The following is a 26,273-nucleotide window of genomic DNA, read 5'->3' as shown; positions in this document are numbered from 1 at the left end:
GTTGACCTTGCTCTGCCTTTTGTTTGATACTGAGCTGTGGTGGACTTGATGGTAAATTCTCCTCCTTCTTGTATGTCTGCAGCCTTTTTAGGGTGATAAGGCCTGGGACTGCTCTCTTTTCTTTCACACTTCTCTGCTAGCCTTCCCTCTGTTCCATTCCATGTAGTTGATCACCATTTCCAAAACCAGGAAGTAATTTTTGACATTGCCACCAGTGGTCTGTTTCTTTTTTTCCTTCCCCACAAACGTCTGTTCTATTTTGGGTAGAGTTTCTTGCCTCTGCTGCCATGACTGGTGCTACTTTTTTGGACAAGAACTGTAGAGTACTTCAAGGATAAAATGGAGGAGAGGAGAATGATGTAAGCTGCTTTGGCTCCCCATCAGGGAAAAAAGTGGGATATAAATGCAATAAATAAATAAAGGAGAAGCAGACTGGAGATCCTGTAAGAGGTTCTGGGAGTTTGGGAACAACAGTCAGGTTAGTAGCTGGGGTTGTATTTACTTAACAGATTTGATTTTTATTGACCCCTTCTCTCGTTTACCATCCTACCAGATGTTTCAAGTTACAGTGAAGTTGTGGCTTGCTTCTCTCCCTCATTGTGTTTTCAGGTCCCTTATTTTCCCCTCTCTCCCACAGTGGGCACATTTTAAAAAAATGTAGGCAGTCCCTTTTAGGGGTGTCCACACACAAAAAACCCCTTTGGTATTTTTCAGATTCGATATATTGGACACTCCCTCCCTTATTTAGGATTCCTGAAAAAAAATGAATTCCAATACTGGTATGGTATTTGGATTTGGGTTTTTCGGAAAGGCCGAATTGTTTTTCCATTATACCCTATGGGACCCTTATAGTCAATGGAGAATCTATCTGGGGGCATCCAGGGGCCGGGAGGGGATTTTTTTGACAAAGAGCCACCAACATTTCAGTGTAGCTTCTGGTGCCTCTCCTCAAAAGACTCTCCAAATTTCAAAAAGATTGGCCCATAGAATTGGACCCCCAAAGAATGTGCCTTATCATAATGCCCTATGAATTGCTGGTGCGTTCCAACATTTCGCCTACTTTTTGTCTTAATTTCTGGACACTAATCACAACTCAGGTGTTTTAAGGCTCCAGGAAATTTTGTAGTTACCTGGCTGGTAAGGCCGAGGAAATTCTCAAGCATTAGGAGCAAGGGACTGCACAACTTGTCATATCAAGCTCCAGAAAAACTAAATGCACTAGCACATATCCATTATTCCATTATATATTCTTCATAAACTCCCTTTCTCTCCTATGTATGCCAGGGGTCATTTCCTGCCATGGCGGGTTGGCTGGGGAGGGGAGGGGGAGGTGGGCAGACATGCCCCCTTTCCCCCCCCCCCCGAGCCTCTCCACTTTTGTGGAGAAACTCGGGGAAGGGGGGGATTTAAATGGCTTTCTTTCCAGATGGGGAAGGGAAAGACAGGCATTCTAAACATACCTGGGATCCCTGCCCAATCTTCTCCAGGTGCACCACAGGGGGTTTGGTATATGCAGGGGGTTTGGCATATGCAAATGAGTTATGCAAATGAATTCCTACACCTCTTTTTCTACAAAATGACCCCTGTGTATGACTATAGTTGGAGGTGGAACTGGGGGCCAGGGTGGGAGAAATGTTAATTACATGGGCTATGAGGAAGGCTTACAGCAAACACATAAAGCTTGAGTTTATTCAGGTTGGGGAACTTCTTTGTGTAAACACTGGGATTATACAACTCTTGCTCTGAAGAGTTGGGGGCTTTTTTGAAGTGTACTTGCTAGACCATTAGCTAAGGGATAATAGAATTCCCAAGGGCCTTAAAAATCATCCTTTTATAAGCTTTTGACACAGATCCGTGATTAGTGTTCAGGATTTGATACAGAGATATATTTAGGCAAGCATTTAGCATGTCAGTTAAATTACTTCAGGCAAGAACCAAGTACTAAAAGTATGAGCACATGCTTTTGATGGAGTGATGCTAGGATGCATTAGGCTACTGTAACTGTATTTTTGTGAGTAGTATAGGCATACAACAAACAAGTTATGGGGAATTTTAACCATCCTTTTTCCTTTGTTTCATAATTTAGAACTTTCTGTTGATTTCTGCCTTCCCCTGCTGCCTCCAAACTGATCTACAGAAATTACTGGTCTATAACAAAACCATGTGCTTACTTTATTGTCTCTATTCTGTTGTAGCATCTCATTAGAAAGGCTGGCTCTTCCATTTAACAAAGACTTCCCAATGTAGTTGTCTGTAAGTAGGTCTCAACAGGGGATGAAACATATGGTTAGTGTTTGCTAGAACTAAATGTCTCTTTTTCTTGCATCCCCAACATATTGGATTCTTGGTTATCTTGGTGTTACTAGGCGATAATAAGTAGTTAAAGGGGACGTCTTAAGGGGGATTTAAAAGGCTGTTTAAAATGTTCCACTTTGCAGCATGAATTGGAAAATATTGAGCCTACTCAAGGACTGTCCATAGAAGCTTCTGTAGCATTCCTCCAAAGACTGATCAGCCTTGTGGATGTACTAATATTTGCAAGCTCTCTGGGATTCACTGAAATAGAGGCTGAGAAAAATATGTCATCTGGTGGAATTTTACGACAGTGTCTTCGACTTGGTAAGCATGTTAATAAGTATTAGTGTATTCCAGCTGGGGGCATATTAGGATGTATTGCAGGGTGATAAAAATCTGTGGGAAATCCACCCCTCACTCAGATTTCCCGTTTCTGATGCTGTAAGTTCTTAGGCTCTTGTATGTAGTCAAAATCCACCTCTCCCCCTTTAATTCTTCCTGCAACTGATACTCAGCAGCCTTCAGCATTGCCTCCTACCATGATCCTCATCAGACAGGTGTTTTGGGGAGGGAGGAAGTTTCTTCCTTTTAAAAAAATGTACAATGTTAGTATTTCTGCATACTATGAAAGTTCATCCCCCAAATTCATGGTAGTCCCTACCTTGTCAGTGGATGACTCTGTCTTGCTGATCTACTGATAGTACTTAACCATCAGATTTTCTATTAGAGGGAGCAAGTCGATGGCCTGAAAGGAATTGTGGGGATGAGATAAACTACTCAGAAATTTCTTTCCACAGTAAAATCTCTCCTCCAGATATTACAAGCTCTAAAGGGCTTGAACAGGCCAGTCTACCACTGCTCTCTGGTCCAGCCCACTCCTTTAGATTGCTCTCAACATCCTGGGTCACTTGGAGTATGGTCAATCATTATCAGGTCATTTTGGATGTTTTCCCCCTTTGGGTTAATTTACAAAGGCATACTAACTGCATATCTGGGAAGTTCCCCAAGTATGTAGAAACTCACAGCTCATCTGTGAGTGATTTGGTTTTGCTGCTTTCATAATTAGCACCAGCCAACCCCTTTACTATTAGATATAGTAGCAATGATGGTTATGTATCTTTCATATTAAACCTGTTTACATTCTAAGATGCATTTACATTGTTGAATCTAATTTTTTCTAGTGTCTAATGTCTACTCCCTACTTCAAAAGCCACCTTGCCCACAAACTCTCTAGGTGGCCTTTGGCAAGTCACTTCTCTGTCATCTCTTTTCAGTCTATCATACGAAGATTTAATACTAGTAGTCTACCTCATAGGACTGCTGTAAAGATTGTTGAAATTGTTTGTAAATCAGTTGAGAAACTCAAAATATGCTGTATCCTAAGTTGCTGCTTTTTTGTTTTTGTTGTTGTTGTTATTATTATTAGCAGTAGTAGTATCACTACTGTGCCAATTATTAACTAACAGTACAGTCCTAAGCACAGTCGCATCCTTCTTATCCTATTGATATCAATGGACATAGAACAGTCAAGTTCTTCATAGAATTGCATTGTAAAACTTCTTATATAACTATAAGCAGGTATCACTTTGGGGATTTTAGTTCACAGACACAACCATGCATACATCTTGAATTTTGTTTCTCTTATGACCATGGAAGGTTAAGCAAAACTCTGGTCAGTATTGAATGGTAACTCAAATTTATTACCGTGTCAGACTTAAGGCCTTGGTTTCTGTCAATAAAGATTAAGGGGAAGGAGCAGGGACCTTTCCAGATTCTGCTGGTGTTTAAGGGAGGAGTCATCAGGGCCAGGCCTGGAACCAACAACCAGGCAACTTGCTTCCATGCTACTTACATGACTCACCCAGGACCAGAGGTCATTTCGGGGGGGAACGCGGGGGAACGCAGTTCCCCCGGGTGAGGTGCAGGGGGGCGGGGCACATGATGAAGCCCCGCCCCCTGCTTCCGGCCACCCCACTTCCAGCCCTCATTCAGTCAGGAGGAGGCAGGAGAAGAGGGAGGGTAAGTTGCTTCCTCCCCGCCTCTCCCCACCCCTGCCTGCCTGGGGCCAGGGAGGGCCTTGGCGGGGCTTCCTCGCACTCCCGCTGGCCTTGCAGGTCCACCACCGGGCCCCTGATGTCAGGGAGTGTGGCATATGCTAATGAGTTATGCTAATGAGTTCCCCTAGCTCTTTTTCTACGAAATGACCCCTGCCCAGGACTGACTGCAAAATGTAATATCTTTTTCAATTGGTTGGATTTTTTTTTCATAAACACCAACAGAACATTCTTAATGACTAACAAAATTTTCCAGAATATAAGTTTTTGGTATTAGATCTGAAATTTGTTCTGCTTCTGCCAGCTAACACAATTTCCCACCCAAAACTACAAACAGAACTCTAAAGTGTAAAAAACCCTCTGTTAACAGTAGGAAGTATGAAATCCCACTTTTCAGCAGTTTTTTTTTAACAGTTCCTAATTTTTCCTGTTCTGTACCCTTTCCTTTTAGTGTGTGCAGTTGCAGTAAGAAACTGTTTGGAGTGTCAGCAGCATGCTCAGATGAAGCCTAGTGGAGAAAATGTTAAATGTCAGAAAACAGCACAAAGCCTGATAGCAGCAGGAAGGTCTGGAGCAAAGGCAAGTATCTTCTGACATTAAATGCATGCAGACGTTGATACTGTTATCTCTGTGACCTGATGGATACGTCTCTGGGGCTTTTTATGGCAATGCAGTACTTTGAGAGAAAATATGTGGAACTTAAATAACAGAAGCATTTAAACATGTAATTATTTCAAGCTGTTAACATAATCGTTTGAGTTATAAGTTTTTTGAGGTGGGGGAGAGCAAGATGAGAAGTACCAAGTATATGTCATAAATGTTTCTAGATTCCTTTCCCCGATGTCTTTGACTGTTCAATCCTTGTTAATATTATGAATATTTATCATTTAACTGATTTTATATAGTACAGGGTGTTCACGTGGTCATTATTTTTGTAGCAGTGTGAAAGTATAGGTCCGTTTTTTACTTTTTAAAATATGGTACATGATGTATAAACTGTCTTCTTCCAAACAGAGTCCAGTTGATGTTGTGACTGGGGGTATTTCTCCAATAAGAGATATTGACAGACTTCTGCAGGATATGGATATTAACCGGCTTCGTGCAGTGGTGTTCAGAGATATAGTAAGAAACTTTTAAAAAAACATTTTTTTTTCCTATAGCTTGATTTTCTGGGCCAATATAGTCATTGTGCAGCTGCCTATGGCGAGGAAAATCAAATGAGTGTCTAAGAGAATCATAAAACTCTGTGGGAATAGCAGTACAAGAATTTGGGGTCAGGATGAAAGGCTTAAATTTTCTATAAACTGTTGTCTCTGCAGGTGGCTATAACTTCATAAACATTGCCTCCTCCCTATCTGTGTGTTTCTTGTTCCTGGAATGTGAGTTTTCCAATTTTCATCTTTCATCCTTGATAGTACCACTTGTTCTTTCTCCTTCCTCAGTTCCCAGTTCTAAGTCATTAGAGTGCTTGATCATGAATTACATCTTTGCTTCTAAGATAAAAAAGAGGGTGCCTGAACAATGAAATATATGAGATCAGATTTTGATCAGACATTTTCTTCCCTCTTCCCATTCTGAGTAAGACAGGTGAAGGAAAGAAGCAAAAGGTGAAGGAAAGGCAAGCAATAGACTCCAGTAGCTACAGAGGTCTTGTTGGATCTGGCACTCAGAAAGTTAAGAAAAAAGAAAACTCTTAAGCACTACATTACATCCAACTGTTGTTGTATTTTTCTGTTAACAGGGACTGTGTGTTAGAGCCTGGGCTTCCACTAGGGTCGCCAGCCTCTAGGTCCCAGCAGGGGCTTCCCCGCTTTTGGGGGCTTTGATCCACTGCCAGCCAGTTGGTGACGTCATCATGCCGAGGTGTTCTGGTTTTGGGGCAAACTCTGTGGTTTTGAAGGCACAAAACCATAGAGTTTTGCCCAGAAACCAAAGTGCTGTGTGTAACATCCCACCCTCTGCCAGAATGCCCTCCCACATCCCCCTACCATGATGGCAAAGGGATCTGATAACCCTAGTTTCCACCATTGCAGATTAAGCATTCCTAAAGTAATGCAGAATATGCAACATCTAGGTGAAGTGGATGGAATTTCATTTAGATATAGAAAACCAAGGTTAGATCACCACTCTAAAATAAATCTATATAAATAAAAGAAGAGATAACATTTGCATCACTTGTAGTTACTTGATCAAAATGAATCCATTGTATATATCTTTCCATTGAATACCTATCCAGACAAGATCATCTTGCCATTGAATGCCATACCAGGTGAGTTCTCTGCAAAAATGAAGAGCAAAAATTTGTGCAAAAGCAAGGGAGGGGATCATTTTCTCTACTTGCTGCAACCACCTGTACCACATGGTCTATTGAGGGTCTCCTGAGTTACAGCATCAGAGTTCACGGGGTACATGGGACTACTGGGGAAGAGGTGATAGAAGTTGCACCCACAAGTTCATGGAAGCCTTGGATACAACCCAATTTGTTTAGCTTATAAGAGTTTGGGGGTTTTTTTGCAGGAGGACAGCAAACAGGCTCAGTTCTTGGCTTTGGCAGTAGTATATTTTATCTCAGTCCTCATGGTATCAAAATATAGAGATATCCTGGAGCCTCAGAATGAAAGGAGGAAGCCTCAGTCTGTTCAGTCAGTTAAGGCAGCAACAACAGGTGAGTGTCTTGGATATGCACTTTGCTTAAATGTTAGTTTGTGGGCTTTGATTTTTAAGCTTCTGTTCAAAATAGTCTAGGTAAACATTTCACAATTTAATGTCTATGATTTTGATTTTGATGACTATTTCCAGATCTGATACCTGTATCATGGAAATAGTTAAAAAAAGGTTTGGGTTGAATATACTGATAATCTATATATATTTTAAAGATGGATGTAGGAGACCACCTCTAATTACTACTTTTAAAAACAAATTATTTTACTAGCCTCGAGGGATACTTGAGACCAGTCATGCAGAGTTTATTTTCCATAGATGCTTTTGCTTCTTGCCCAGAACATTAATTTTTAATACTTTAATTGGCTTTGTATTTAGTTAAATATGAGAAGAAACCATGGTAGTACTAATTATCCAGTAGGGTTCTTCTCCTGAAACTGTGGTTAAACATTTTAAATATGCCTTGGTTTAGCAGAATGCCACATCAGAGAGATATAAATATCAGCTCAAACTCCAGCCATTGGATGATGATAAACAATGATATTAATAATTGTATTGACAGAAATAACTATAACCATACTTTGAAGCATTTTTAAAGCGTCCATCAGATCAACTCTAAATTAACATAGGTACATTTGCTGACATGATCCAGCCTTCAAACCCATGAATGGCTAGCTTGCTGTAAAAAGAACAATCCTAAACAGCTCTACTTAGAACACTCAGGTTCTGTTCAGTAGGGCCTACCTCCAGGAAAGTGTTTTTAGATTGCACTGGAAGTCTCTGTACGGAAAAATTGTTCACAGGGGCAGGTTTGCATTTCCATCAACTCCACGGATCCTTCCCATATCACACAGCAGAGAATTTGTTTGGATTTGGAGTAGCCCTCACACACAACCTGTTGTTGTTCAGAGGGGGTGTGCCAGGAAGCATCTCATGCTATGTGTATGTGTTTCAGACTTTACCTGGGGGTTGCACAGTCAGCAGGTTCTTGTTAACAGTAACTGCATGCCTATCTGTCCACTCCCAGGTTATAGCATATTGATTATATGACTCCACCACCCTGCACTGATTGCGATATGGTATATCTCCAGCCCCCATGCACTATGACTGGTGTGGTTCAAGTCCCAGTGATTTCAAGTAACTGTTTAGCAACAAAGTGTACCTAGATCCCCTATGCTATAGTTGTTTAAAAAGGTCTCTTCACTGTGAATAAGAGAAGTACCTTATTCTGTTTATCATCAATAGTACACATTTTCAAATTTTAAAACAGTGGTTTGCTTAAACATCTGATGATTATTTTGTCTGTATTTTGTATCTTTTAAGATGCAGAAAGCACTCCTGAAGTTATTAGCACTGCCAAATCTGCAGAGGAGTCAGAAAGTGTGGCATCTGTACAAAGAAGAGATTCAGGTATTGAAGAAGAACACCCTGCACCAGGGCACAATTCAGAAGATGTTACAGTAGCAGGAGCACAGGATCTCAGTGGAGGCCCAGATGCAGTCAGCGAAGTACTGTGCACACTTTCTTCAGAAGTCAATAGATCTCAGGAAAACAGAAGTGAGTTGCAAAGTGAGGTGGATGGGAAAGCTACATCCTCTGTGCCAGCTGCAAAAAATGTCAACGTTAAAGATATCTTAAGAAGCTTGGTCAGTGCCCCTGCAGATGGGACCACAGTGGATCCTACTGTTCTACCACCCACCTTCCTTGGTGCCCTTGGGGATGCTGCTGCTGAACAGCCTGTACAGTTTCGGTCCTTTGACAGGTGAGAGGGATTAAATTTTGATAGTGGATTTTATTTACAATGTTGTGTAATGTAATATACAACAGAATCTGATATGGTGGTGATGGCTATAGAATTCTGAAAATAATTTTTTAAAAACCAAAATAAAAATTATTATTGTTTTGAAATACCTGAAAAACACTTTTTAGTGGGACTTTATCGAAAGATGGAGACATCTCTCATCATAGTGTTGATAATCTCAATAAGTTTTAGTAAATTCAGGTACTTGGTTATAGCACTGTCAGTGTCCAATGTTGTATTTTGTAGGTTTATTTAGGACTGCAACCGGAATAGGGGTGTGCCCCCCCATTGGTATTATTCAGGTTTGGGTGTATCGAATCTAGAAAATACGTGTATTTCCCGATATCCCCAAATCCCAATATTGGTATGATATTAGGATTCGGGAAATAATTGGGATTGCCAATTTTTTTGGCTTGACATTTAAAGGGACACTCCTTTAAAGGGAGTGTGTCGAACAGCCCCCTGCAAGCTAGAGGCATCAAACTGGCAGCAGACCTCCCCAGGATGCCCCTCTATCTGCCCTCCAAGTTGTGTGCAGATTGACTTGGGGGGGATCCTAGGGTCCACTGTGCAAAAGGGGAGGGAATGTGTCGAATGGTCCCCCTGCAGCTGGAGGACACTGTTGGGCTATCCAGTTTCAACTGGTCAGCCCAGCAGAGCCTGCAGGGAATGTTCTCCCCACAGAATCATAAACCAAATTGCAAGAGGAAGCAGCCAGTCCCAGTTGAGGCAGCGTGGAACTATAGCTGCCCCAGGTGATCCTGATTTGTAGACCATACACAAACGAAGGAATTGTAGACCGTACACTGAATTTGAGTCAGCAGTGCTTTACTCTGCTCTGGTTAGACCTCACATGGAGTATTGTGTTCAGTTTTGGGCACTGCAGTTTAAGAAGGATGTGGACAAGCTGGAAAGTGTCCAGAGGAAGGTGATGAAGATGGTGAGGAGTCTGGAGACCAAGTCCATACGAGGAAAGGTTGAAGGAGCTGGGTATGTTTAGCCTGGAGAGGAGACGAGTGAGAGGTGATATAATGGCCAAATATTTGAAGGGCTGTCATATAGAGAATGGAGAAGAGTTGTTTTCTGTTGCCCCAGAAGGTTGGACCAGAACTAATTAAATCAAAAGAGTTTTCAGCTAAACTTCCTGACAGTTAGGGTGGTTCCTCTGTGGAACAGGCTTTCTCAGGAGGTGGTGGGCTCTCCTTCTTTTGAAGTTTTTAATCAGAGGCTAGGTGGCCATCTGGCAGCAATGCAGATTCTGTGACTGTAGGCTGATCATGAGAGAGAGGGCAGGAAGGGGGTTAACCAGTGCTCAGCCCTCATAGCCCTTTTTTACATATGCAAGGTAATGCTGATCACCACTTTGGGGACAGGAAGGAATTTTCCTCCAAGCTGGATTGGCCCAGGGATCCTGGAGGTTTTTTGTCTTTCTTTGGGCATAGAGCAGGGGTGACTGGGGAAGAACATAGTTTTGAGTTTCCTGAGTTGTACAGGGGGTTGGACTAGATGACCTTTGAGGTATTTTCCAGCTTGGAGAAACGATGGCTGTGGGGTGACATGATCGAGGTTTATAAGATTATGCATGGGATAGAGCAGGTAAAGAAAGAAGTACTTTTCTCCGTTCACAATATAAGAACTCGTGGGCACTCAATGCAATTGCTTAGCAGTCGGGTTAGAACAGATAAAAGGAAGTACTTCTTCACCCAAAGAGTGATTAACACATGGAATTCACTGCCACAGGAGGTGGTGGCAGCTACAAGCATGGACAGCTTCAAGAGGGAATTAGATAAGAATATGGAGCAGAGGTCCGTCAGTGGCAATTAGCCACAAGGTATAGAGTCGGCTGAAATTGAATCCGACGAAGATGGAGGTCCTTTGCCTAAATCGGAGTGGCCCGGGGTTAGGGGCCCCACTTCCGGCCTTTGGTGGAGTGCCATTGGTTCCAGCGCCGAGGGTCAAGAGTTTGGGAGTGCTCCTGGATGCTCCCCTGACAATGGAGGCCCAGGTAGCAGCCACTGCCAAGGCAGCCTTCTACCATCTTCGGCTGATTAGGCACTTGGTCCCCTTCCTCAAACGCAATGATCTGGCTTCAGTGATCCATGCTATGGTCACCTCGAGGTTAGACTACTGCAATGCTCTCTACATGGGGCTGCCCTTGGGGCAACTCCGGAAGCTGCAGCTGGTGCAAAATGCGGCAGCCAGGCTACTGATGGGCCTCCCCAGGTGGGAGCACATCCAGCCTGTGCTGAAGTAATTGCACTGGCTTCCAATAGCGTTCCGGATTTGCTTCAAGGTGCTGGTTTTGACCTTTAAAGCCCTAAATGGTCTGGGGCCTGCCTACCCAAGGGGCTGCCTTTTCCCATATGTTCCCCCAAGAGCACTGCGATCGGGAACGCAAAACCGTCTGGCCCCCCCTGGGTCTAGGGACGCTAGGTTAGCGGTAACTAGGACCAGGGCATTCTCCCTGGCGGTGCCAACACTGTGGAATGAGCTCCGTCATGAGATCAGAGCTCTATGAGACCTCCAGCAGTTTCGTAGAGCCGTTAAAATGGAGTTGTTTCATCAGGCATTCCAATAAGAACCAATTACGCCGGTGGTGTCGCACTAGCACTTTATCACAGGATGTATTAGCTGGGATTTTATGGAACTGTATTTTATATTTTGTAATTGTTGGTTTTAACCAAAGGTAGTTTTAAATTGCTTGTAAGCCACCCTGAGCCACTTCGGCAGGAGGGCGGGGTAGGTGATATAATGTCCAAATATTTGAAGGTGAGAGAAGGCAGTGGACCATTGACTAAAACACCCTTGTGAATGCAGAATTCCTGCTTTAGTATTATGTGAAAAGCTAAAGGAACCACCAACAATCTATAAACTGTGTTTAAATTGATTCAGCTTCCATGGAAAAAACATGTTTTCTTTCAGATGACATCTAATGTTATAGTTCTGGGTTGAGGGTGGGTGGAATAGGTTATGACCTTTTATTCAGGAAACTGTAGCTGCATTCAAAAAGAGGCTTTCATCTCCAGGGACACACCAAGATACTAACTTTACAGTGGGAAACTTTGGACAAGCAGACTTCAGGATGCTCTGTGGATCTTACTGTGTCTGGTTTATATTTAATGTATTGTCTGGTGTGGAATACAAGGCCTAGTGAGTTAACGGTTTTCATTTTTGTAAAAAAAAAAAAAAGGCACCTTGTTAAAAGTTTTTCCCATGTAACAGTTTTACAGCAAAGTATCTCTGGGAATTTCAAAGCATCTCTCTGATCCTGCATTTATCTCAGGAATGTTGTGTCAGAAATCAAAACTCTCCTCATATCTTAAGGATTATCAACTTTCCAGCCATAGCTGGAGAGTATACAGTAACAGCTATGTGAGTGAAACCTTGCTGAAAGACTGCCAGGTTGTGGGTTTTTGCAAACAACAAGGTGTGTGTGCTCATTCCCATGCCAAAAATTACTCTTTTATCTCATGTGAAGATCCAATCTGGTGATTAGTGGGTGCCAGGGATTTATCTTGATAAAAGTTCAAGGCCTCGTCTGGCTCTTTCATTAAGCCAGTAGATACACAGAATTAGCAGTCTATTTGCAGTGTTTGTACTTTATAACCTTTAACGAATAATATATATATATATATATATATGTTGCTGAAATTATTAATTGTAAACATTTATGAATCTGAGGTATTTTCAACCTAACTTTTTGAATGCAACAGTTGCTGTTGCAAAGATTCTTGTATATAGTACTGTTAAAAATGTGGATGAAATTATATTAATTTCTTCATACAGTAAAAAGCCGTTTTGAAAGCTCTGCCCCCCCCCAATTTGTTTAACGGTTTAATTTTAAGTGAGATGGTGATCTCATTAATCTCTTTCAGATTCTGGAAACCAACTGAATTATGACATTATTTTTTTTATCCCTTCGTTATGTCATACTCAGAAGAAAAAATGATGAAGTAAATTAAAAAATGGCTGTAACACTTCCTCTTCTCTACTTGTTGGGCATGCCTAATTTGCAGTTTAACTGAGGCTTCAAGTGCATGTTGATTTATTTCTGTGCTAAAATACTACTATGGACTCGTGCCAAAGACCAGGTGTGTCTCTTTCAAGCAGTAGGATAAAATCCAGCCCTTCACCTTTCCATACCACTTCCCCAGAGGCCCAGGAGTTGCATTAACTTTTAATAGTCCATGACTCAGCTTGTGCCATGAAATACGCCCAACTCTCCTAAAGCAGTTCAGTCTGGGAAAGAAGCTACTAGGTGGGTTTGTTTGTTTATGGCATGCTATGCTGGTTTATAGTGACAGTAAGGGTACTAAAATCTGCTGCGTCTGCTGTAACTACTGAATAGTCAGATCCTGGGCAAGTCTTTGTGTCTGTCTCTGGGTCTTGCTCACTCAGGATTGCTTCAAGCTACTTCTGTATGATCCACAGTATGTCACTTTGAGCCCTTTTGATGCTTATATTGTTTTATCCTTTTTTCTTAATGTCTTTAAGACATGAAGAGTAGAAACAGCACCCAGTATCCTCAGACTCTCCCATCACCAGTTCCTTGAGGTTGTCTGTCTCCTGCCTCACACTTCTTCTGTGTCTTCTGATTTTAGGACTATATCCATTCTCCAGTTTTCTTTTTAAAATATATATCTGTACTTGAAACCCTTCTGGGCTCATGAGGCAGCTAACAGACATATAAAAAGAAACAATAAAAGGGCTAAAATAAAAAGCTTAAGACACAACAATAGCCCCTTCCTGCATTAAAAAATAGTTAAAATTAAAAGTTACAAGCACTTGGATGCAAGAAGTATTTTAGTCATTTTCTGCTCAAGGCTATCACTATATGAGCAGTACTAGGTAGATAAATAGAAGTATTTTAGTCTTGTGCCTAGAAAATAGCTAGACAAAATTCTTCTGGAAGGGGATTCTATAAATTGGGCAGCACCATTGAAAAGGCCCTCTCCATTTTTGGCACTTACCTTCCTTCTGCAGAGTACACTGGGAGTACACTGCAGAGTACTTCTGGGAGTACACAGATAATTTTCTGTCTGGTAGATACGCATTGTTGGGCACAAACACATAGGAGAAGGATTGCCTTTAGGTATATATTTTATGACTTAAAATGTAATACACTGTACCTTACATTGACCCAGAAGCAAACAGGCAAATAAAGTTTTTTCAGGATTGGCATAACAAACATAGCCACACAGCCAGCCATGGATAATAATCTAATGACATTATTTTATACTAATTTAAGGTTCTGAAACATTTTCTAGGGTAGCACAATGTACAGTACTGGATCATAGCATGGATTATTGTGGCAAAATTGTGCCTGCTGAGGGAAGGTTCTTAGTGTTGCACAGGACGTGTGCACCTTCTATTAATTCAGATCCAAAAGTAACCCCAAGTTGAAAATTTACACCTTTACAGGAAGTGCAGTCACATCCAGAACAGGCCATCTCCATATTCCTTCACCAATTTTATCATCAACCAACAGCACTCCAGTCTTGCGTGGACTGAGCTTTGATTTATTTGTTGTCATATAGGCCATTACTGCCTGCAAACAGTGATCTACAACATCTCCTGGCTCACCTGACTCAGATATAAAGGAAAAATAGAACTGAATGTCATCCACATATTGATGATACTGTGCTCCAAATCCCAGGACAGCCTCTCCCAGCAGCTTCATGTAGATGTCAAACAGCATGGGACACAGGACTGAACCATGTGGAATGCCATAATAAAAACACCACAACGTTGAGCAGTTGACCCCCCGCCCACCATCTGAGAGAGAAGAGCAGAACTACTGGAGCACCAATCCCCATTTTCAGACAAACAAGAAGGATACCGTGGTTTATGGTATACTATGGGGTTACCATGGTGCTGGGGTATCTTTGATTCTAGCAGATGTTATATAACAGTGGGATGTAGGCCTCTGATGACAGCCTGCTAAGCAACAGAACTGCCTCACAGTTACTGTAACCATGGGAGTAATGACTCTCTGAGTCCTCAAAAAAGAGGTCATAACTGATTGGTCATTTAGCGGACATTCTTTCCATTCTATGATTGGTCAGATAGGCTGTGGTCACACACACTAAATAATCTGCTTTCAATCCACTTTCCAACTGAATTTTGCCAGTTCACACAGTAAAATCCAGTTGGAAAGTGCACTGAAAGTGGATTATTTAGTGTGTGTGACTGCAGCCTTAGTGGTCATACTATTTACTCTGATTTGTCCATAGTTATGAAATATGTAAAAAGTAAAAAAAAGTAGAGATATCACCCTGCCAACAAAAGTCTGTATGGTCAAAGCAATGGTATTCCCATAGTACTGTATGGCTGAGAGAGTTGGACTATAAGGAAGACTGAGCGCTGAAGAATAGATTCTTTTGAATTATGGTGCTGGAGAAGACTCTTGAGAGTTCCCTGGACTGCAAGAAGATCAAATCAGTCAATCCTCAAAGAAATCAACCCTGACTGTTCCCTGAAAGCCCAGATACTGAAGCTGAAGCTCAAATACTTTGGCCACCAAATTAGAAGGGAGCACTCACTGGAGAAGACCCTGATGCTGGGAAAGATTGAAGGTCAAAGAAGAAGGGGACAGCAAAGGAATGAGATGGTTAGACAGTGTCATAGATGCAACGAACATGAAACTGAGCAAACTTCAGAGGACGGCGGAAGACAGGAAGGCCTGGCATGATCTAGTCCATGGGGTCGCAAAGAGTCGGACTCAACTGTGCGACTGAACAACAACAATGAACTAATGGATCAGTGGTTCTAAATGTGGTAGATATTGACTGGCTGAAAGTTTTGGCCACAGAGTATACAAGGCCAGATACTATTTGCTGAAAGAGGTGAGCTGACAAAGATTGAAAACAGCAGCAGAAGGGCTGCTGGAAGAGGAGCCTGTGGTCAGGCAGTTTGACTGGAGGATCAGGAACCTGAAGTAAGTAATGGAGACTTCCAGGACCAATATTTTGGTGTCGCTTCAGGGGATGGTCCATACCAGAAAGGAGAAATTACTGAGCTGAGAAGCAGCGGTAGTTGCTGCAGTATCCAGAGTGGCCAGAAAAGAGTTCAGCCACAAAGAAGACTTCAAAGTAAAGTAGACAGGTGTTCTCTAAGTGTTTATTTATGGAGAACACTAGCTTTGAGGAAAGTTGTTTATTTGAATTTAATTAGGAAACTGAGCTAGAAGAGGGTTTGCTACCTCTGTCATTACAGTAACTTAAAAGAAAGTACCATTTATGTTGCTGTGTCATTTTCCTGCTAAAAATTTGCTATCACCAAGCTACTTTCACTGCGTCTAAAGAAAATTTATGTGGTCTCACCATTTAAACTGAAGCCCCCAAGTCTTCATGTTAAAATACAACATCTGAAAAAATCACAACTGTGCCATCAGTATATAAGTAATGTGTGGAAGGAACACAGGGTGGGACACCACGTGCTAGTGGGTTGCTTGGATCTTCAGAACAGTGCATATGGACATAACAAGCTGTACATAGGTAGCCTCAGCCAGTGCAATGTGTGTCCTGCAGAAATGCATCAATTTAAATCCGAATGGAGTGGTCACAGAACCATCTGTCATGTTCTACCTACTGTCCCCAATCAGTAAAGAACTGGAAAGAGAGATCGCATTACAGATGTGTATCCTAGTTTAAAAAACTAGTCTGAGGACTGAATTATGTATTTAAATAATTTTGTTGAAGCTGCCTGAACTGCTTTTTGGAGGTAGAAGAACAGTAGCTGCATTTGGAGGGGGAAAAGTTAGAGAGCCGGGTGTAGTGGTTAAGTGCGCGGACTCTAATCTGGGAGAACCAGGTTTGATTCCCCGCTCCTCCACTTGCACCTGCTGGATGACCTTGGGCAAGCCATAGTTCTGGCACAGCTGTTCTTGAAAAATATCAGTTTCTGTCAGAGCTCTCTCAGCCCCACCTACCTCACAAGGTGTCTGTTGTAGGGAGGGGAAGGGAAAGGAGTTTGTAAGCCGCTCTGAGACTCCTCTGGGTAGTGAAAGGTGGGGTATAAATCCAATCTCTTCTCTTCTTCTTAGTTTAGAATTATTCTATTCTAGTCTAGAATTATTGAAGAACTAAAAGTAATTTGTACCTCTGCCCTGTTACAAATTGTAACCTTAGATATCCTTATTTGTGTAATGTTCTGTTAATCAGTTTTCTTTATTTCTTAAAAAATATACACAAATCAGTTTTAGGTACACTGTGTAAATTAATAGATGAAATGGCAAATGTTACAGATTGGATTATAGAGACCATTTTGATGAGACATATGCTCTGAAAATTGATTGTTGGTAGTTGAACATTTTAAAAACTTGATGGGGTGTATCATGAGAATCCTGTTGTCTCTTTCAGCCAGTATTCAGTTTGGTTATCAGTGCTCATTCAGCAGTGAGTAAAGTAATATTTCTTCACCACTGTGCCCTCTTACATGGCAACATGATGAGAATTAACATTGCTCTGACCTTATGGTTAAGATGCATTCTTGATGGCTGAGCGCCACCATTTCTGACCTGTATTTATTAGATTTTCTGTGTGTCAGTCTTTGTGTTGCATTTAACATTTTTTCTTACATCTAGAGATCACATTGATGCGGCAGTCTGATTGAAGATGCTACTGTTTTTACAAATTCAGAAATAGATATTCATTGAAAATATTCATCATTTCCCTCCTTTCTAGTAGCAATATGACTTGAGCTAGTTCCAAGCAAAAATATGGGAAGACAGACTTCTAGAATTATTTATATGTATTTGTTTAATTTCTACTCTGCCTTGTGTTCCAGAAGGATCTTCAAGGCAGGCTTACAGGAATAATACCATGCAACTAATTTTGGGAGTGCATCCATCCTTTTTGACACAGCAGTGAAAGCAAGTGTGGTGTAGTGGTTACACTGCTGGACTAGGATCTGAGAGACTGAAGTTTAAATCCCTATTCTGCCATGGAAACTCACTGGGTGGTCAGTCTCTCAGCCTATCCTGCTTCACAGAGCAATAAACTGGAGGAGGATAAACTGGAGGAGGGTAGAAAGATGTTGTAAGTCACTTTGGTTCCCCCTTGGGGAGAAAAGCATGATATAAATAATGAAACTGGGGTGGCATCCTACCCAAACCCCAGTTCTTTTTTTTATTTATTTAAAAGCTTTATTTCTTCTCCTAAAAAGGAGAGCTATTTCGCTTAGTTAGAAAGGGGGAGGGTATAGAGTGGGATCAAGATGAGTGATGTTTTAACTGGTAAAGTTAATCTGTTAGTAAAATTAAAATTTTCTTCTTTGGCTTCTTCTGTGTGTTGTCAAACTTCTTTTTTCAAACCGGTTAAATGCAGTGTCTATGTTAGTATATTAGTAGTGTCCCAATGGTACTCCGCTAGCAAAGTCTTTTCCAACGATTTTTAAAACGATCATCCACGGGCTGACTTCTTTTAATCTCCAAATTCAGGCAGGAACTTCCTCTATTTACTCCTCTCCGGTTTCTCGTCTCCTCCTCCGGGTCGCTGCTTCCGCTGTTTGTTTGCAAACTGCAAATGCCATAATCCTTGCTCTCTCGTGCCTCTTCAAAAGGTCTCTGGCTTTGAGAATGGTTTTCTCCTTTTTCCATCTCTCGCTTATATGTTTAAACACTGCCATTCTCTTAGCTGGACCTTCTCTCCACAACTGTTGACTTATAAAAGCGCTTTTCAGGGCACCTTCTCGCTTGTCACAGCTCAATTCTTTTCTCACAGTCCCAGTCAAGGTCACAGTCACACGCAATCTGTTTATTTAACAGCCGGCACAACAAAAGATGAAACGCCTACACCGGAAGCTCCTCCTTTCTTGTTCGCTAGTTTCACAGTTCAGCTCCGACATCTTGCTTTTTTGTTTACTTTTATTTAAGTTCCCCCCCCCTTTTTCTTCGCTCAAAATCTCTGCTTGCGGGAGAGGGGGTTTCACCTCCTCCTCCCTTAAATCTTTTTGCTGGGGGGGGGAGCTCGCTTAAGTCTCTTTCTCAATGTCTGACAACTCACAGTTTCAGCTGCTTTTTTTCTTTTTCTCCGTTTGTTCGCTTCATCACTCGGTGACCACAGGCGGCTCCGCTAAACCCCATACGGGGTCGCTTACGCGGCAAGGTCCATTGGGGCATGGCAGGGAGGCTCGATTTCCGACCTTTCGGCTGAGAAAGAGACTCCCGCCTTCGCGCCCCGGGTCGGAGCCCCTCTTTCTGGGGCTCGTCTGGGTCTTCGCTTGCGCGGATTCCCCCCTCGACCGCAGGCGGGCGAGACGCCCTCGGGAGCGACCCGAGGATGCGTCCGGCATTCGCGGGAGCCAGACCGGAAGCCCCCAACCCCCAGTTCTAAGTATGCACTTCTGATTGTTTCTAGTCCCTTTCATCCAGTCTCACTCCTCTACTATTGGATGGCCCACTTTTTGGCTTTGTGCCAAATTCAATAGTTAATGGTGACAAAAGAATTATCTTTTAATAGTAGAGGCCAGATCTGTGATCTCTAGGGTCTACAGCTAGTTCATCCTGTATAATGTATGTTAATTTGAACTCCTGAATACCCAGGAACAAGATAGATTGTTTACATAACTATGTACCTCGTTCTTCAAGAAAAAGTGTGATCTCATTAAAAATATTCAAGTCCACTTTTGCATGAGTCATCCACTATCAAAATTACATTCTTGTCAATTCAGTGCTAGTTTGTTCAAAATCTTTTAGATAATAGCAGCATCTAAGCCATTCAAAAATTGTAATAGCTGTCCCTGGTTTAGACAACACCAAAAATATAGCTGACTCTCATCGTTTTATTGATGACACTATGCTCCAAATATTGGGATGATTACCCTAGTAGATTGATAGTGACATTAAAAAGAGTGAAATGACAGAATAAATCCTGAGGCACCCTTTGGGATAGCTGCCACCTCTTTCTAGAAATCAACTTGTTAGTGTTCTGATCACCAGCAGTGCTCTGATCACCATCATATCTCTCAAACCAAAAGTATAAAATGATCAAAAGCTGCTAAGAAGTCCTGGACAACCAAAAAGGCAAATCTACCTTATTAAATCATCAGGTGCAGGTTGTTCACTGATTCTAGACAGCCAGCTGTCTCCAGGAAAACCTAGTTTATACAACCAATATTATCAAAGATTTCCTCCCTTACCATTCTAGTTTTCTGGAACTGGTAATTATATTCTGTTGTGTAGAAATTTGATCACTCCCCCCCCCCTTGAGTTTTCTAAGTGTCGGTGAGCACTACATTCTGTGAATAGTGGGCATAATTCTTATGACTAATTAAAATACTTATTCCTGAATTACTGCTTTTGGATTGGGGCCAGAGTTCATATGCTCATGAAAATGAGTTTTTTCTTATGCAGGCTTAGTGTAAGTTTGTCACATGTGAGAAGAATTCTTGGTTCCAGCGTAGTCTCTTGGCTTGGGGCTCAGGTGGCTGTTGCTACTACCTTTTAGAGTATAGTTAACATTAGCAGTCACCCTTATAATGATATGGCACATACTACTACATCTATGTTTAATGTCAGCTCCTGGTGTAAGTTAAGAGTATACTTTAGTGTTATAATACCCACTAGGACTTAGAATAAGTACATCCTAAAAAAATGTGTCCTTATAATTAAATTTATAAAGTGTTGGAAAGTTTTTCTGTATATTTGTTACCAAACCTGACTTGACCAAGTTCTAATACATTTTATTTAGAAATGGAATACTTTAAAGCTATTAAGGGAATACTTTCAAGTACTTACAGTACTGTCAACAGAAGATGTGATTAAATAAATTGAATGTTGAAGACTTTTGGCTTATAGTTAACACCAGGTAATTAAAAGGAAGCACTGCTTTGGGAGTGCACAATATATCAGCTGTGCTCTTTAGCTCATTAGCTAAGGTTTTGCATGTTTATGGAGCTAACTCGCAATTAGAAGTGTCTTTAGTGTATGCTTAACTGGGCCTTTTAGGTTTTTGAAATAAAGCATTACTGTTTAATTGAAATTGGTGTGTCATAATGATGTCCTAGTAATATGCAAGATAAATCCTTTTACTGGATGCCAGAAACATATATTTATAGAAATGAAAATAAGTTTGTGTGCAATTTGAGTAATCATCTGATGTATATTAATATGTCATTGATTTTGCTGGTTCAGCTCTATAATAAATTATCTGTAGGAACTGAGGTTTTAAGTACTAATTTAAGTACACATCCTAAGCAGAATTACACTGTTCTAAGTCCATTGAAGTCAATGGGCTTAGTATGGTGTTCTTGGACTTGTTTGGTGTACCTTCATGTAGCACCTACTTTGTGTTTCAAACAGCTTGAGCAAAAGCATTCCTACTCTGGAAACAGGACTGCTGTCAGTAATGATTTCTGTATCTCAAAGCACTTTTAGTTGACCATTGTTTTAGAACAATTAATGTGGAGGCCTTGTTACTAATAGGATGTACATCATGGTTTCGCAATAATGGTCTGGAGAGAAAATAGAAAATATGTGAATTATCCAACCTGACTGCTCGCTTGTGTTTGCAAGTCTGAATTTGCTTCATTTGTAATTCTGTCTATCTAGTACATTTTGATTCTGCTTTTCCTCTGAGGAGGCCAGGGCAGCATGCATGGTTCTCCCTTCCTTATTATTTTTTTAAAATTTCCACAACACCTTTACGATACGAGTTGGAGTGAATGTGTGTGACTGACCATAAGTGACCTTCTTGGTAGTACAGAGATTTGAACTTGGATCTGCCAGATCCTATCCAGCACTCTAACCAAAACGATACATATGCTGCCTTGTTGTTTTATTTGAAGACATGTTTGTTTGCCCTTAAAAATTAGATTTTATTATTTAATGTGTGCATTTTTTTCTTACAGGAGTGTTGTTGTGGCGCCGAAAAAATCAGTGACATCTGCAGCAACCATTAATGTGCCCACAAATGCCGTCAGTGTTGTTTCTTCTTTAGATTCAGCTCAAGCCCCAGATTTAATGGGAGGATCTCCTGGTAAGTGAGGGACAATAAAAGTACTTGCCAAAAATATTTCCAAATATGATGGAAACGTGAATATTTACTTGTTGGCTTTGCATATATTTTAATCGTGACTACAGAAAGAATCATTATTCAGATGGCTAATACTAAGGCATGTCACTCCATTTTGTAGGTAGGGAATGGAGCTGAAGGCTAAGTCAGATGATACCTTTTATTAGGACCAACCAAATAATATATAGCCACAATCAAGCTTTCGAGTTTTCAAGAACTCTTCTAAAAAAGATGCTTAGACATGATGTAAAGTCTTGTTGCAGTATGCTTCAAGACTGATCATCCTGTTGATATAACTAATCTCTGTGCTTTAGATCTTAGACTATCTTTAACCTTTATACACTTACCTAAGGAATGACCAGTTCAAACCCAGTTTGATTTTGAATGGTACAATTTGATAACTAATTATATTGATGGGAGAATAATGGGCTTTCTGCATTTTTGTTGTTTGCCATAGGAGATAACCCACCCTGTGTTCTGAGCATCAGCACTTTAGAGAATTTATCACTATAGAATTATACCTGACCAACTGGGATTTTTGGGTAACATCCAAAAAACAGGTCTGTCTTGTGGGACAGATAGCCACATCTCCAGCAAAGGTTGAATAATCTGCTTCATATATATAGTCAATAGCCTTTAAAATGCTTTCCCCTCCCCCAAAAGAAGGATGTTTTTAGTGTATATGTACCCATAAGTTAACAAGTAGCAGTAGTTATGTGAGACTTCGCTAACCATGGATTGAGCTTCTGTAATTCATGAAATACCCATGAACACTTAAATGGCTGAAAGAGGTCAGTATAGAATGTTAACAGGAAGAGAAAGGTCTGCTTTCTGCACAGGGGCCTTAAGCAAGAATATCCACTACACGAAATCTTTTTTTCTATTTTGGGAAATGTTTCATTTAGTGGTTCAAAAAAGATCCTGCAACTGTAGGGATATGACCTAGATTTGAGTCTAGATGCACCTTTAGGAAGATGATCTCCTAATTTCTTTGAGGGTTTATGTGCCCTCTGCCCACTTACTTATATTATCCAGTTTGGCTTTTATTGACTTTCTGCCTAGTGCATAATCTGAAACTGTTCACCAATTTAGATACAATAAGGAGTAGCACATTTTCCTTCTACTCTCTATCTAACAAAAGATCTGTATGTTCCATAGTGGACTATGTAAGGCTCTGATGAATTGTGGGCATTTGTTTTCAAAGGGACATATTCCATTTTGTTGGTCCTTCATCCTAGGAGCCACTACAGTACAGTCCTATAAATCTGAGGGGGGGGGGATAAATGAAGTAAATAAATGTCCATTAACCTCATTGGAGTAAGAAGAGTATAACTCTGTTTAGGATTATATTGGTAGATTCCACTTTTTTAAAAGAATTACAGACTGGAGACCGACTTTGTACATTCCTGTCCAACCCTCAACATCTTTTCCCACCCTCCCCTCTTTTTTTTGTACTGAACATCCACTATAATGAAGAGTTCTGGAGAATTCTAATAGTTGTGCGTACATTTTGTGATATTTGTCTGATCCTAATAAAAAGGTTGGATAGCAGCTTCTTAATGCTACTTTCTGTTTACCTGATAAACTGTTAATTTACCTCTGTGCAGCCAAATAATGCCAAGCAACTCCCTGTGTGGAAAAAAAGATTCTTTAAAGAAACCCACTGTAGAATGTAATACAGTTTGATTAAATCTGATTTTTTTATAAGATTTCAACCCAATCACGGCCACCGTGGTGGCTGATTTGCTTTTTCATCCAAATTTTAAAGATTTTTTAAAACTATTTGGCTTTTCGAAACATTTCATTATAGAAAGCCGGTAGGTTGGCTGAGAAATTTTTCACTAAATTAAAATAAATCCATACATAGCTGTATATACCCTTAACAATATTTTTGTTTCTAAACATTTCTGGGCTCTGTTAGAGAAAGGAAGGGAGAGGAAATGAAACTGTTTTCTAGTAGCTGTTGCCTTGCCATTAAATGCACAATAGGTTTCACTTTTCTTTGCATGTGTACATTTAAAGATATGCAAACGTTTTGGGGGCAGCACTTCCTTTTAAGGACAGTTTATTGCTAGAGACATTATTTGTTTAGACCCTTGGGGACCTTGAATAAACAATAAGCTTTCACTAGAAGGGTGCTAGACAGATGATCTATTTGCATTTTCTTTTATGTCCTTGCGAATGTCTGTAAAACTGTCAGTTTGAAGGAGCCAGTTTATCAGTGAAAGGATAAGAGAGATAAGTCACTTTAGTTCCACATGTTTGAAGTAGCTACTGCACTTACTTGCATGTGTGCTTTAGATGAAAACATGCTTCTGAAAAGTGTCTTTCCCCTCTAAATGCACAAAAGGCAGTGCTTAAATTGAAAGCTCACTTGCAAACAACATTTCATGCTTTCATCCAAAGAGCATTTACATGAAATGGTTCTTTGAAGTCACTGGCAGAGTAATATGGCATTTGGAGGGCTTTGAGAATTTTTGAGCTGAAATAAATCTTTTCCTTGGATTATAGTTTCTTGGAAAGATATGGGCCTCTTAACAATGGTTTGCTCTACAGGGGTGCTTTTGGATTGTTTTCCTGAGGAATATAATTAAAATGTTATGTCAGTATTTAAAAAGGGTTAGGGTTTTTGCAATGATCCATGATCCAGAGACAGCGAATATTCTCCTAGAAAACCCATATGTGGATTTTCAGTTTGTACCTTTGTTTCCATGTATTCACCTTAATTATCGCCGGTACAGATCATTTATCCATATCTGAATCAGACTGAGATTTTAAATGTTCCAGTGAACAACTGGCGTGCAGTGTCAGTCAGTTGACATGACTTGTGATATCACATTGTTGTTATAACTAGGGACTTGCCGTGGGTATGGGTACGCTGTGTAGACTCTGTAGCACTTCATAAGGTAGGGCATTAACCTGAACAGTTGTGCCATATTGCTGTTTATATTCAAATGACTATTGCTGTATGGACAAATAATTTGTGCACTGTATTTAACAATAGCAAAAATGCCTATTATTTTTCAATCAGAATTATGACAAGAGTTCTGTCATAAACTGAGTTTTCCAAGTAGTTAGGGTAAACACATTTTTTTTGTTGCTCAGCCCAAATGTCCTAATACAAGAGTTCATGTTACAGATAACTTAATATTACAGCCTGCTGTATCCAGAATAATACAAAGTTGCTTAAAAGCAAGAAATCTCATTAAAACACTGGGGGGGGGGTCTTGCCTTCTGATCTCTGTGATTATGTCTGTCTTATACAGATTTTGAAACTGAATGTTGAAAATATTTGGGCAGGTTGGAATATGAATTTTTAGCCAAATATTACCCCCAAATTATGTATTAATGAACTCTGAAGGATTCACTTTTCCATTCTTGTGTTGTATATTGCTTGCAAAACCAGATAAATACTGACCATGTTCACTTGTGACCTGTTAAAATGGTCATGCAAATCCTAAAGTGAATGAAATATACTTGTGAAATCAGTTGGATATGTTAATGCTCCCATGATGCTACTATGTAGTTTTCATTCTTCACACCAGAACTATATTTTACTTTATATTTTATTGGGCTTGTGACAGCTCATTCTCAGAAACTATCCAGTATGGCTGATGGGTCTGAGTTGGATGTGGACTTTAGTTTAAATCCATTCTAACTATAGGCAGAATTTTGTATGAGTCACCGTATTTCATCTTCAATTTCTCAGGTGTAAGATGAAAGTAATGCTCTGCATCCCCTTGCACAGATAGTTGAAATATAGACATTTCCCCTCCTCTACACAACTCCCAACACAGTGATGTTGATGGACCTTAAACTACTTGTCAGGAAGCATTGTGGGGACTATCACCCTATGACAGCAACATAGGAATATGCATGGCCATCTGTATATTCATTAGGAAGGTTTAGCAAGCTCTTTATTTAATTAATCCTGCCTTCAACCTAATGGTTTTCAGGGGAACTTACAAGAAAACCCCCCAATTAAAATAAATCTCTATAATTCTTTTTGTTCCCTTAAAAGTTTTGAGGGATAGTAGTGATCTATGTAGACAGCTGTTGGTGTAAATTAGGCGTGTGCAGGGGGGGGGATAATTTTTTTTTTGGATTCCTGAATATACCTGAATACAAATACTGGTAGTTTGTGTGTAGTGGTTTGGTGTAGCGGTTAAGTGTGCGGACTCTAATCTGGGAGAACCGGGTTTGATTCCCCACTCCTCCACTTGCACCTGGCTGGATGGCCTTGGGCAAGCCGTAGTTCTGATAAGAGCTGTCCTTGAAAAAGAGCAGTTTCTGTCAGAGCTCTCAGCCCCACCTACCTCACAGGGTATCTGTTGTGGGGAGGGGAAGGGGAAGGAGTTTGTAAGCCGCTCTGAGACACCTTTGGGTAGTGAAGGGTGGGGTATAAATCCAATCTCTTCTCTTCTTCTTCTTCTTCTATTTGTACCTGAA

At 40.7% G+C, this 26,273-nt stretch overlaps 1 protein-coding gene across 1 annotated transcript in view; it reads left to right on the top strand.

Annotated features, from left to right (window-relative positions):
* The window catches only part of LRBA (LPS-responsive vesicle trafficking, beach and anchor containing), a 558,585-nt gene that overhangs the window by 115,695 nt on the left and 416,617 nt on the right, over nt 1–26,273 (top strand). Inside the window, 6 exon segments of the mRNA XM_015409048.1 lie at nt 2,439–2,619; nt 4,801–4,928; nt 5,364–5,471; nt 6,867–7,014; nt 8,334–8,772; nt 21,661–21,788. Of these exon segments, the coding sequence (XP_015264534.1) occupies nt 2,439–2,619; nt 4,801–4,928; nt 5,364–5,471; nt 6,867–7,014; nt 8,334–8,772; nt 21,661–21,788 (1,132 nt within the window).

Source organism: Gekko japonicus, unplaced genomic scaffold (assembly GCF_001447785.1).
Source record: "Gekko japonicus isolate JY-2015 unplaced genomic scaffold, Gekko_japonicus_V1.1 scaffold24, whole genome shotgun sequence".
NCBI lineage: Eukaryota > Metazoa > Chordata > Lepidosauria > Squamata > Gekkonidae > Gekko > Gekko japonicus.
This window is presented reverse-complemented; position numbering and strand designations above follow the sequence as displayed.